This window comes from Clarias gariepinus, chromosome 13, assembly GCF_024256425.1.
Source record: "Clarias gariepinus isolate MV-2021 ecotype Netherlands chromosome 13, CGAR_prim_01v2, whole genome shotgun sequence".
Classification (NCBI taxonomy): domain Eukaryota; kingdom Metazoa; phylum Chordata; class Actinopteri; order Siluriformes; family Clariidae; genus Clarias; species Clarias gariepinus.
In genome coordinates this window covers 16,328,696-16,342,491 of record NC_071112.1, presented here as the reverse complement: position 1 = coordinate 16,342,491, position 13,796 = coordinate 16,328,696, and the positions used below count along the sequence as shown (strand labels likewise).

General features: G+C 36.9%; 1 protein-coding gene across 1 annotated transcript in view; it reads left to right on the top strand.

The window, feature by feature from the left end:
- galnt16 (UDP-N-acetyl-alpha-D-galactosamine:polypeptide N-acetylgalactosaminyltransferase 16) overlaps positions 1–13,474 on the top strand; it is a 38,745-nt gene extending 25,271 nt beyond the window's left edge. The window contains exons 11-15 of the mRNA XM_053510386.1: positions 44–136; positions 261–344; positions 463–586; positions 2,843–2,959; positions 11,809–13,474. Of these exons, the coding sequence (XP_053366361.1) occupies positions 44–136; positions 261–344; positions 463–586; positions 2,843–2,959; positions 11,809–11,952 (562 nt within the window). The 3' untranslated portion in view covers positions 11,953–13,474. The remainder of the gene's footprint in view (positions 1–43; positions 137–260; positions 345–462; positions 587–2,842; positions 2,960–11,808) is intronic.
- Positions 13,475–13,796: the final 322 nt, after the last annotated feature.

Here is a 13,796-nt window from a genome sequence, read left to right as displayed (position 1 = left end):
TATTTTTCAGTGTTAAATTCCTGCGTGTGTTTGTGTGCATTAGGAATACACGGCGAGCTGCGGAAGTGTGGATGGATGACTATAAGCAGTATTATTATTCTGCAAGACCATCTGCTCAGGGAAAGGCCTTTGGGAGGTCAGGCATTTATAATTTTTTGTTTTTGGTACGGTTAGTCATGGTTTATTATTGTGTACACATTGTTTTACTTTGGAAAATCTTTGTTTGTTTGGCCCATACCATTTTCTTCATTTCTTTTCAGTATCGCTGATCGACTGGATCTGAGGAGGAAGCTGAGCTGTAAATCTTTCCACTGGTATCTGGAAAATGTGTATCCTGAGCTCAAGTCAGTCTCAAATACCTGGTCATATTCCTTTTAAAATTAGAATAATATTTAGTAGACTAGCGGATGCATTTGATAAAAAACATTTTTTTTAAAGTTTTTGTCATTTTGTGTTTGTTAGGATTCCGGAGCAGAAGGGCACATATAGTCTGCTGAAACAGAGTGGACTCTGCCTAGAAAGCTACAACAGAGACAGTCTGGGTCTGGCTGAGTGCAAGAGCGGCTCAAGTATACCTGCCTCACAGGTGTGTGTCCATGTCTGTATATGCAAGGGAAACTTCACTCATTGTCTGTACCGCTTTATTCTGTATTCAGGGTCGCGGGGACCTGGAGCATATCCCAGGAGGCTTAGGGCACGAGGCGGGTTACACACTCTGGACAGGGTGCCAATCCATCACAGGGCACACACACATACACTCACTCACGCTACGTGCAATTTGGGAACGCCAATTAGCCTAAATTGCATGACTGGGAGGAAACCGGAGTACCCGGAGAAACCCACCAAGCACGGGGAGAATACAAACTCTGTGCCCACAGAGATGGGAAGCGAGCCTGGCTCAGATTCGAACCAGGACCCTGAAAATGCAAGGCGACAGTGCTAACCAGCAAAGGAATTTTTATTTTTAATACAAAAACTGTAGCTTTAAAAAGAGCTTCATGTATAGATATAGCACAATCTGAATAATAAATTGATAAAACACGTACACACACAAGCACACACTGATCTGCCATTACATAAGAACACAAAACATTATGCTTAGTTTTGTGTAGATTCCAGCATAAGGAAGCTATAAGCAGATCTGTTGGGTACTGTGGGTTGCAGGGTGAAGGGTGCAGTGTGGACCTGTTTGTCTGGCGATCACATGGCTGCTTAATCGAATTGGGATCTTAGGAGTTTGGCGGCCTGGGGCTGTTTGCCTACAGTGTCCTGTAAGTAGAGGTCTCATGGTGAATTTCTGTCATGACTGTCGATTAGTTTTTTTCAATAAGTTGCACTGCATTGGCCTTTTTGAGGGATCAGCTGAGATGGACTGGCCTCTGGTCCCCCGTGGCCATGTGTGAGCCTTGGATCCCCATGATCCTGTCACCAGTTTACTGTAGTGATGTGTATAGTTGCTAATCAGTGTGGTTCAGTTTAGCTTGTGTTGGTGTGGATTTCACGGCTGCTCGGTGTGAACAGTCAGATCTCTAAGTTGAGAAGATGTGAAGCAGGAAATTGGGCAAGCATATGAATATTATAGACTTCAACAAGGAGCGAATGGTGATAACTAAAAAGCTGGGTTAGACAAACTCTAATGGCATGTCTTCTGGTGTGTTTTTTTTATCATCATGTGGGTGGCTGTGTCTGTGTATCTCTTTTACCCATGCAATAGATGGCTCCACCATGGATGCACTGTGAGAATAAGACAGTGTGTTCTGGGCAATGTAATGCTGAAAACTCCTGGGTCCTGGCATTCATGTTGATGGTACATTTCACATGTAACATCTTCCAAAAAATGTTTTAGGGTCGCGTAATCGCGTAAAGGGATTACTACGTAGACCAAGTAATCCCTGAGGGGAGTGGCCTCTTTCTGCAAAATCATTCAGTAATTGCTTGAGGAACATTGAGCATTGGTGGGATGTGCTTGGCCAACAAGTTTAGACTTACAGGATTTATATGTTTTGCTGCTAACACCTTGGTGCCAGAAATCACAATATACTTTCAGAGGTCTGATGAAGTCCATGCCTTGATGGTTCAGAGTTGGTTGTGTGACACAAGACACAAAGGGACCTACACAATATTAGGCGGGTGATTTTATTGTAATGGCTGATCAATGTGTATCTGTATGTGCGTGTCATAATTTTATCACAGCACAGTTGAGTGCAAAGTTTTCATCCCCTCTTGGTTCTGTGTGGGCAAAAATAGGCATGCATGCTGCCACAAAATGTTAAACCAAGATATATTTAAATTCATTAATATGTATTTTCGTTCCATAAACACTTACAGGGACAACAGAAATATTAGAATGACGTATATTTTTGAATAATTATAATTTAAAGTTCCATTCAGACTTAAAAAGGTCCATTTTATCTGAAACCCAGCTGTATGCATCAGTTCTTACAGTGTTCAGAGTATTGTTGCTAATAATTACCAAGTAAAAAAAAAATCCCTGGCCAAAAGTTTGTGGACACTTAACCACTACATTACACTACATACACTTAACACTACATCTATATGTGATTTTTGAACATCCCGCCTTTGCTGTTATAATGACCTTCACTCTTCTGCCCATTCAGCCCTAGTGAGGTCAGGTCACTGTGACTTTGGAGCTCACTTTGTGCACAAGGCAGAGAGACTCTTAGTTCTAATCATATTCTAGACAATTGTCCGCTTCTAACGTTGTGACACGAGTTTGGGAAAGAACCAAATGCGTGTATCCACCAATTGTAACCCTAAAGGTAATATGAAATATATATATATATTTTAAATCTCTTTTTCATTGTCTTGTTTTTTTGTTTAGAAATGGATGCTGGTTGAGCCACAGATCCGCCAACACGACCTGTGTTTGACTATCACAGCGTACTCCCCTGGGTCAAAGGTCAGACTGGAGCCCTGCAGCCCTAAAGAGTCCAGACAGGTGAGGACATGAACATCAGGGACACTTTCATGAACAGTAATGCAAACTAAAATGCATACACATAGAACACTAATTAAAATGCACAATATATTTTAGTTATTACTTTTACTCTTTGGTAGAGAATGTTTTAAGTCTGTTAGTTTGACTGTTTCTTCATGATTAATCTTTTGTGGACTGATGTTTCACTATTCTATTAAAGTGTATCAGAGCTATATCAGTGTAGTGTTTCTGTTGCTCAGTTGCTTTCGGCATAAACACATCAGCAATAGAAGCTGTAGCACTCGAGTCAAGACACAAAGGTGGTCTGTGTTGCTTAGCAACTAGGGATCCGTGAAAGAAACAATAGTTTGTATTGTCATTAGCCATTTCCTATCTGGGGACATTTTTGCTCCCAGTTCAAAGTGTTTGGTTTAAAATGTAAACCCTTGTTTGTATTCGGCTGAAAGCATGAAGGATGAAAAATGACATATCTGCATTACTGATGTCGTGTATGTTATCATGGAACTTAGTGTCTGCAAATCAGCAAAGAACTTTTGGCAGTCAATCACAGGGGTGATTTTTTTTTTTCTTTCCAATCCAGCAGGACCTGGAACTCATCCGAAGCTGATTTATGTAATTAAAGTTTGGCGCAAAACGAGTTAGAGTGTATGCATCTGTGGCCTTTATTTTCAGTGAATGTGGTTGCATCTTGTGCTCAGAGTCGTTCAGATCAGGGTTATGTTGATGAAAGCTGACATTAAGGCTTCTTAGGAGTTATGGCTTGGTGCACATTATAAGACAGGGTGCAGGATGTGTATGATGGCTATGGTTATGACGCGTCTCAATACGATACAGCGTTTTGTATCTTCAGCTGTCCGGTTTCAATGACCCTTCGCCCACTGTGGCCTCATTGTTTCTCAACCTGGCTGAGGATCTGCTTCAGGATTAGACTTATTCTGCTCTCTGAAATGCTTTTCTGCTTACCATGCTTGCAAAGAGCATTTATTTGACTTACCGTAGTCTTTCTGTGAGCTTAAACCAGTTATCTGGCTGTTCTCGCATTAAACAAGACGTTTTCGCCGTACAAAAGTTTAATTAAAATATGTTATCTATAATAGACAGTGTAACCTCACAGACAAACAATATCACTTTTATTTGTACTGTCATGGGAATAAATCTACCTTTTTCCTTGTATGGTTCCAAAAGCTGTGCAAAAACAGCTAAATTATTAATGTCCTTACCAAAGAAAAGGAAATAACTCCACTTTGTGCATGGATCATCACTCAGTTTCACATCATTAACTACTGTCTTTTCTCTGTCCTAATAATTCTCAACTAATCAAATGGAACCTCATCCATCACTCTTCAGTTCATTGCACAGTGCTGATCTCTTTTACTCTCTCACACACTCCGACCTGACACATTCCTTTACTGCGGATCTGTAAGTGATTACTGTGCTTTACACTGGGATGTAGAAAGATGTGGCTTAACTACAAACTGTAAAGATGTATTTGAGGCTTACTTAAAAATTGCTTTATTGGATGAGAGGACTTCCGGTGGCGCGATATGGAGTAGACGCATTCTCTTGAGCTCTATCTGACCTATCCTAATTTTCTCACCCATATCATTTTATTTGTGAAAAACAATAAGAATTCAGTCGCGCATAGTTCAGTGGACAATGACAAAGCCAAATAAAAATAAAAAAGGCGATAAAGTCGCAGAGGAGGAAGAAGCAACGACGAAAGCGAGCGAGGGCGCTAAAGGGGTAGCTAGCATTAGCTCCCACATGGTACTAGTTAGTAATGAGGATATCATGGGCGCTATCAACACTCTCAGCGCCAATATGGACAAGAGGTTTAATGATGTTTCAACTTCACTTTCCACACTGAAAAATAAAGTAGAAGAAGTTGTTGTGCGAGTGGAAGGAATCGAACAAGCGGTGAATGCACACGATAAGCGAATTGAGGCCTTGGAGCAGTTGTGTTCAAAGTTGACTGCGGAGTCGGCACAAATGTACGTAAAATTGGATGACTTGGAATCAAGATCTCGTCGCCAAAACATTCGGATAGTGGGTATAAAAGAAAAAGTGGAGCAGGGACAGCCAACCAGGTTTGTTGAGGCGCTGCTTCCAAAGCTTTTGGGAGAGGATAATTTTCAAACACCGGTACGGGTGGATCGGGCGCACCGCAGTTTAAAACCGGCGACTAATGGCAGACCAAGAGCAATCATTGCCAGGCTTCATTACTATCAAACGAAAGAGCTCGTCTTGCGTTTAGCCAGGCAGAACCAACCGCTGATCTACATGGGGGCGAGGGTATCAATTTACCCAGACCTGACAACGGATACCCTAAAAAAACGGCAGGTGTTCAACAACATTAGAGAGAAATGTAGAGCGATGAAGATACGATGTGGCTTTCTTTTTCCGGCAAGATTCATCGTAACCGTGGGTGACACCACCGCAACGTTCGAGGCTCCAGATGCGGCAAACGAGTTTCTGAGCGACAAGGTGGTGGAATGGTCCGGCGGCAGTCAAGAATCTTAAAAATTTGAAGTTTTGAATCATTGATGGGTTCAGTTTTTTGGATGATGCAGAATGCAGAAGAATGACAAACTGAACCTTTACATATTATCAGACTGATTTGTTCCAGATACTGGGGTGAGAGTTTATGTTTTTCAATATGATATTTTAAAAATAGTTCAGAGGGAGGTTAGAAGAAGCATGTTTTATTTTTATTTTTTGTTGTTTCTGCTTCGTTGGATTAGCGTCGCGAGATGGAAACCTACATTGATAGTACTTTAATGTTAGGTTTAAGTGAAAAAGAGCGGAGTCATGGACTTGTTGGGAGTGCGGGGGAATGTTGGAGTTTTAAGAGGGACTATGCATTAATTATTATGTTGGCTAGCGTAAACTATGTCGCTGTATAATCTGAGTTGTTCTGAGGGCACTTTATCAAAAGCATTTGTTCAATGGTTATAACTATGAGTAACTCATCTGAGGGGTTGGTTAGATTCTTAAGTTGGAATGTACGGGGGTTAAACAGCCCATTAAAAAGGGGGAAAGTATTTGCACATTTAAAGACATTTAAAGCAGATATACATTTTCTCCAGGAAACACATTTAAAGAAAAACGCACAAAGATGCCTTCGGCCAGCCTGGGCCTCCCAAGTATATCAATCTAATTTTTCAACAAAAGCTAGAGGTGTCGCCATCCTTATTAGAAAGAATTTTCCATTTATACATGAAAAAACGATTTCAGATCAAAACGGAAGATACATTATGGTTCAAGGGATAATTAACCAGATTCCAGTTACACTTGTTAACCTATATGGTCCAAATTTTGACGATCCAGGATTTTTTACTAAAGTAATTGAAGCTATTCCAAATTTACAAGACACAAATATAATTGTTGGAGGTGACTTTAATTGTGTCTTAGATCCAATTCTAGACAGACAGCCAAGTCAGTTAAATATATCAAAGTCTTGTACAACTATTAATAATTATATAAAAAATCTCAGTATAGTAGACATTTGGAGAGTACTTCATCCCTCTGACAGAGACTACTCTTTTTTTTCATCTGTGCATAAATCTTATTCAAGAATTGATTATTTTTTAATTGACTCCAAATTAATATCTATGGCTGTTGCTTCAAAGTACCATAATGTGTTAATATCGGATCATTCCCCACATTCATTGGATTTAAAATTAGGCGTAATTAAGGGAGAATACACATGGCGAATGAATAACAATTTATTAAAAGATACGCGCTTCTGTGATTATCTTAGGGAGAAGATAGAATTTTTTATTTCTACTAATGACAAAGGTGATGTTGGTGATGCAACATTATGGGAAACTATGAAAGCTGTATTGAGAGGAAACATAATAGCATACGAGGCAGCAGAAAGAAAACGTGAAAAAGGTCAACTGCAGAAAATTGAAGACATGTTAGTACAGTTGGAGCAGGAATATAGAGATACACAAAATTCGGAAGCACTTAACAAAATTGTAAAATTAAAATATGAATATAATGTGCTTATGTCTAAAAATGTTTTAAAAATGCTCAATCAAGTTAAACAAAAATATTTTGAATTAGGAGATAAGCCGCAAAAGTTGCTTGCTCGTCAGCTGAGACAGGCCCAAGCATCTCGTGCTATTCATTCAATTAGATCCAATAGTGGCAGTCTCATAAGTAATCCAACAGATATAAATAAATGCTTTGCTAAATTTTATGAAGACGTATACCGCTCTCAGGACAATGCAACTGCAAATACTGTAATAAATTTTTTAGCTAACTTGAATCTTCCCAAATTAAAAGAAGATGCAGTTAAACACTTAGATGCAGACATAAGCCTTAAAGAGATAAACGGAGCCATTTATTCTTTTCCAAATAATAAATCTCCTGGTCCAGATGGATTTACAATTGAATTTTTAAAGAAATTTAGTGACATAATTTCCCCCCTTCTTTTACGCATGTATAAACATAGTGCTGATCATTTTGAATTTCCTCCTACTTTATATAGAGCCAATATAACTTTAATTCCTAAACCAGGGCGGGATCCTCAATCAGCGGCATCTTACCGTCCCATTTCTTTGATTCCAATAGAAACAAAACTTATCGGGAAAATACTGGCGAATCGTTTGAAAAGTCATATTTGCTCTATTATACACCCGGACCAAACAGGGTTTATGCCTGGGCGATATATGCATTTTAATTTGCGTCGTCTTTTTAACATTTTATACGCCAAGCACAGCACAGATACAGTCGTTATCTCTCTTGATGCACAGCGTGCCTTTGACCAAGTGGAATGGAAGTATATGAGGTCTGTCATAGAAGCGTTTGGCTTTGGACCAGTCTTTAGGAGCTGGATTGATATTATATATGCTCATCCAGTTGCATCTGTAATCACAAACCAAGATGTATCTTCTCCCTTTAAGATATGTAGAGGAACGCGTCAAGGATGTCCACTATCGCCTTTTTTGTTTGCAGTCCTCATTGAACCGTTAGCAGTAAGTATTAGGCAACATTCTGAGATTTATCCTGTAAATATTAAGGGTCTCCCTCATTATATTTCATTGTATGCTGATGACATCCTATTATATATTTCTAATCCTCAAAAGTCGGTTCCTGCGGTTTTGTCTTTAATTAAAACATTTGGGACATTCTCTGGCTTTACAATTAACTGGGAGAAGAGTGAATTAATGCCCATTGTAGCTAAATTTGACCCACAATTTCTGAAATCCACACCTTTTAAAATAGCATATAATTCATTTGTATATCTTGGAGTTACAATTACTAAAGAACCCAAATATCTGCTTACGACAAATTGGCAACGAATGTTAGATCAGCTAAAAAAAAATATTGAATTTTGGAGAACACTGCCCATGTCAATGGCAGGAAGAATTAACTCAGTAAAGATGATAGTACTTCCACGATTTTTGTACTTCTTTCAGTCACTCCCTTGTTTTATCCCACAAAGTTTTTTCAAGCAACTGGACATGATAATTGTACCCTTTTTGTGGAATTATAAAAATGTGAGAATATCAAAGAAGCATTTATGCAAAACTAAAAAGGAGGGAGGGTTTGGCCTGCCACAGTTCAAATATTACTACTGGGCAGCTAACTTAAATATTTTTGCATGGTGGAAAAAGAAGGCTTCTGATCCAGATAAAGATCCGTCTTGGCTTAGAATGGAGCAAGAATTTTGCAATAGGACATCTCTTGCTGCTCTTCTTAATAGTCCTATTAGGATTGACCCAACCTTATATGATAATCATTTTGTTATAAAAAATGAGCTGAAAATCTGGAAACAGATTAAAGCCTATTTGAAGGCTCCCGACATGTACTTAGATAGTCCTATATGTCAGAATCATGCCTTTACCCCTGGTTTTCTTGACTCAGGTTTTACGCAATGGGAGAGGAAAGGCATTAAAAGAATAAAAGATCTGTATATAGATGGGACATTTGCCTCATTTGAGCAATTAAAAAAAACCTTTAACATTAAGATCTCTGAATTTTTTAGATACTTACAAGTTAGAGACTTTGTAAAAAAACAGATGTCAAATTTTAATGTGATGACAGAACACAATGTGCTTGAACAAATTAATATGTTTAATCCTTTAAATCGAGGGGCTGTGTCATATTTCTATAGTATTCTGTTAAAACATGAAGTAGTAGATGAAGCCAAAATTAAGCAGGCCTGGGAGATAGAATTAGGTGTAGAGATTGATTCAGACAGCTGGAAAGAAGGCCTTGAGAATATACATACTTGTTCAATTAACGTAAGGCATAATTTAATTCAGTTTCAAACCTTGCATAGGTTATACTTATCTAAGGTAAAGTTGCACAGCATTTTTCCAGAGGTATCTCCATTTTGTAACAGGTGTAAAGTAGCAGAGGGATCACTAACTCACATAATATGGTTGTGCCCTAAACTACAGGAATATTGGGAAAACATATTTGATTGTTTCTCTAAAGCATTCAAAAAGAATATTAAACCATGTCCACTTTTAGCTATAATAGGGATATTTAGTAATTTAGACATACTTTATAAATATGAAAGACGAGCTATATTATTCGGTATGACAATTGCCAAGAGGGTGATTTTAAGAATGTGGAAAAGTGAATTTGCACCCAAGTTCGAAATGTGGGGGACAGATCTTGTAAATATGCTTGTTTTGGAGAGGTTGAGGTACATCAATAATAATAATAATAATGACAAATCTGAAGTATTTGACAAAACATGGGGCCAGATTTTAGAATATCTGAAGGTAATTGATGTAATGCATGTATAGTCAATGACCCTTGTTGATGACGAGTTATTAATAATGGAGTGAGAACAGAACCCATTAACAATGTATTTAGAATGGTGCCTAAAGTATTATTTGACAGCCAATAAGTCAAGATAATGCAGGATAATTGCTTATTATTTTTATTTTATTTTCTATTTTTGTACTGTAAATAATTGTTTTCATTTTATTTCAGTGTACATACACAGGACTAAGTGACTCTATAACATTTACGAATTTGTATCCTGCTTATGCATTATCTGACTAGTTAAATTATAATTAGCCTTTGTATGCATTTTTCCCTCTGTGTTCTGTTGTTCTGTCATAGGTTATTACATTTTTTTTTTATTATTATTGTTATTATTATTATATATATATTTTATTATTATTATTATTATTTTGTTATTGTTGTCTTGTTTGTTTTGTAAAAATGCAAAACACTAAAATAAAGGATTAAAAAAAAAAAAAAAAAAAAAAAAAAAAATTGCTTTATTAAAAGCAAGAAATATGTTTTGTTTTGAGACCTCAGGGAATGTGAAACAACTCTGCAGTAGTACATTTTATAGTACAAGTTATAAACAATGTAAATGTATCCTAATGACGCCCTTCTACCCATTAGATTTTACAACATACCCTATATATATTATATATACGGGTCAGCCAAAAACTTATACATACTTAAGGAAAAAAAGAAAATAATTTTTTAAAAAGAAAAATAGTATGATGTATATCATATTAATATAATATTAATAATATTATTATATAATTATCATAACATATATATATATATATATATATATATATATATATATATATATAATTTTGTATTCAAATATTGATAATATTTATATTTATTAATAGGTTTTTCTTTTCCTTCACCTTCTAATTTCATGTTTTTTCCTGATTTTTATTGTAAAACAATGCTGAAGGCATCCACAATATGCAATAATCTCCTACGTATGCTCTATATATAAAGCCTTTATTAAACGGCTCTAATCTGAGGTGCTGTAAATTGGTGATTTCTGAGGCTGGTAAATGAACTTCTCTGTAGCAGAGGTAAGTTTTGGTCTTGCTTTCCTGGGATGGTCTTCATTAATGTTAGTTTCATCATCGTGCTTGATGGATTTTGCAAATGCACTTAACAATACTGTACAATACTGTTCTTGCAATACTTTTCTTGTTGTTCTTACCTAATATTAAAAATTTGTATATATATATATATGTGTGTGTGTGTCTGTGTGTGTTTGTGTGTGTGTGTGTGTGTGTGTGTGCGTGTGTGTGTGTGAATAAATTGAAATGTTCATGATATTCACCATATATATTTTATCTGGATCTACATTTCCTATACAGAGCAGACATTCCACTTGAATGTGTTGGAAACAGGGACAAGAAAACTCCGCAGAATTACTGTACATAAATAACCTGCCAGATTTTCTTTTTTTCTAACTGCACCTAAAAGAGTTGACCATTTTAAATGTAAAGCTTTATTATGCCTTGATTTCATTTTACCTGTTCCTTTATATGAATCTAAATGAAAAGATTTCTGTTTTAGCTCCCTTTAGTCATGTTTATGGTAAAATCAACAGAACCAAAGGTCTGTGATTGTGAACTGAGCAGCAGATCCAAGAGAAATTGAAAGTTGCTGTCAATATTAATTAAAAGTGTGTTGTTACCATTTGAGGCATTCATTTTTTTTCCTCAAGCCAATCAACCTTTTGATTGCAGAGCAATGTTTTTTTCTCTCTATAGATTTAATTCCTCAGCTTAACCAAAACCTGCTGTGTCAGGTAGCTGCCAAGAAACCAACACACACACACACACACACACTCACACACTTTTAAACACAGGAAATGACAACATTTGTACTTTGGTACAAACAACACACTAAACACTCACCTTACCTTTCCCTCCTACCCTCAGGTTTTATTGCAGTAACACGATGGTTATAAAATTGTAAATTGCTCGGAGTAGATGATCTCATTTTATTTTATGAAGCATGCAATATTTTCCAGCTTCATGCAATGACGTTAATCTCTGTATAGTTTCATGACTAACCAGTATGAGTTTTATTATATTTCTGTCCAACAGAGATGGAAGCCTAGAGGTCCTGCACTGCAGCACTTGGTCAGCGGTTTGTGTTTGGACAGCCAGCCCCCAGCCGGCCCCCCAGTTATCGTGCAGTGCCGCCCACAGATGGCCAGCCAATCCTGGGAGCCTCAGCTGGTCACCTGACTTTGAGCCGGCAGGGAAAAGGCGAGCGAGAGGGAAGGATTTTTAGGAAGGTCATCGAAGCTTGCTGTGCTTTAGAGCCAAGAGGAACATGTCTGCACGCTGATTAATTTAAAGGTGCTGCTTTGAGACGAGTAAACCATGGCTGCGTCTAAAAACCATTTCAGCACCTTTACATCCTTTTCAGTCTCAAATAGAGAATTTCATCTTTGCAGGCTTCTTCTATTTAGTCATATTTGGACCTGGTTGAGGTTTACAACTTACTCAGATTGTCTGTGGCTTACAGGAGAAGGTTGTAAAATTATTTTTCCTAATGTTTTGCTTAAGTACTCAAAGGGAAAGACTAGTTATGTATATTTATGCCTTTTACTGCCTTTGAGAACAGCCACTGAGCCCCCGCCTGTACAATATCATTGCCTCATGTAGGTGATTTCCTAAAGCTCATTATTAAAGTCAGTGTTTCTCCTAAAGCAGCATTATTAAATGTTTATACATTTTGATCAGTTGACGCCTAAATGAAATTCTTAAAATATAATGCATCTAGTGTACATGCTTTAAAAAGACGTTGTCGATTTTCTTTGTTTATTTTTCTTTCTCTTTTTAATTTAAGATCTGTGCTTAAGCAGTTTTTGCAAAACAAGCTTCACCGACTTTGCCTGGTCCAGCAGGTTGTAGCGTAGCATTGATGCTTTGCGATCTTTGATCTATGGTCAGTGACATTGTTTGGATTCCTGATCTCTAAATTGCAGAACATAACAAAGGAAAGCAAGCTCTGCAGAGTTGAAACATCTGAGAGTTGACATGTGAATGTAGCAGAATTTGAAAGTAATGATTTGTATAAATCCAGGCTAACCAATTCGTTTAGTTTAATGTTAGATAACTCACAAGTTCTTAAAACCTATTTACAGTTCTGCATGCTACTGTGAAGCACCACAAAAAGACATGTGTGATGTCACATCCAAAGACCCTGTTTTTGTTTGTTTGTATGTTTGTTTGACATTTTTGTAAATATTTAAACTTGTTTTTTGCAATCATGAACAACATGAGCATTGTTGTGAGTTGAAAAAAATAAAGTCTTTAGCCCAGAAAAATCATCTTTATTTATGCTGTAAAGGATCAGCAAGTACTAGTATTATTATTGTTATTATTGTTATTATTATTATATGTAATAATGCATAATCTTCAGCCATAATCTGACTTAGTTAGGTAAAACATGGCTTTCTTTTTTATTTTATTTAGTATGTTATACTAGATAGAACCTGGAGACCTTGGTTACTTATGAGGTTATTGGTATCTTTTATAATTATTACATTTGCATTTTGCCTTAATGTGCTCTCTAATTGATTTGTTTCAGTGCAGTTTCGTATTTGACCACTAGGTGGAAAGCTATCATCAAAAATAGAAGACTGATTTAACTTTTAACTGAGCTCAAACATCAAAGTCACATCAGCAGATTCACATTCCATGCTGCAACATTTTAAGACGTATAAGAAATACTTCGGAATGTTTTGTCGAAAGTGCATTCAGGCACTTAATAAAGAGATAAATTTGTAAACCTCAGCGGTGTCTTACAGTTCTCCGCTATGAATTTTTCATTATATTTTTCAAATGTGAAAAAAACACTAATGGTGTCTGCTTTCAAATGGATTTGTGACAACTGTGGTACATCTTAAGCTTTACCACTTATTCTTATCTTCTTCTATACCCCAGTCGTTCTCTAAAGTTTACAATATGCTCAGTAAACATCTGCCTGTGAAACAAAAAATAACAAAATTACATCCCATGATTCATGGCACTTCGTCATAGTGGGCAGTTGACACATTGGTATTTAAAGATCACCTCAGAGG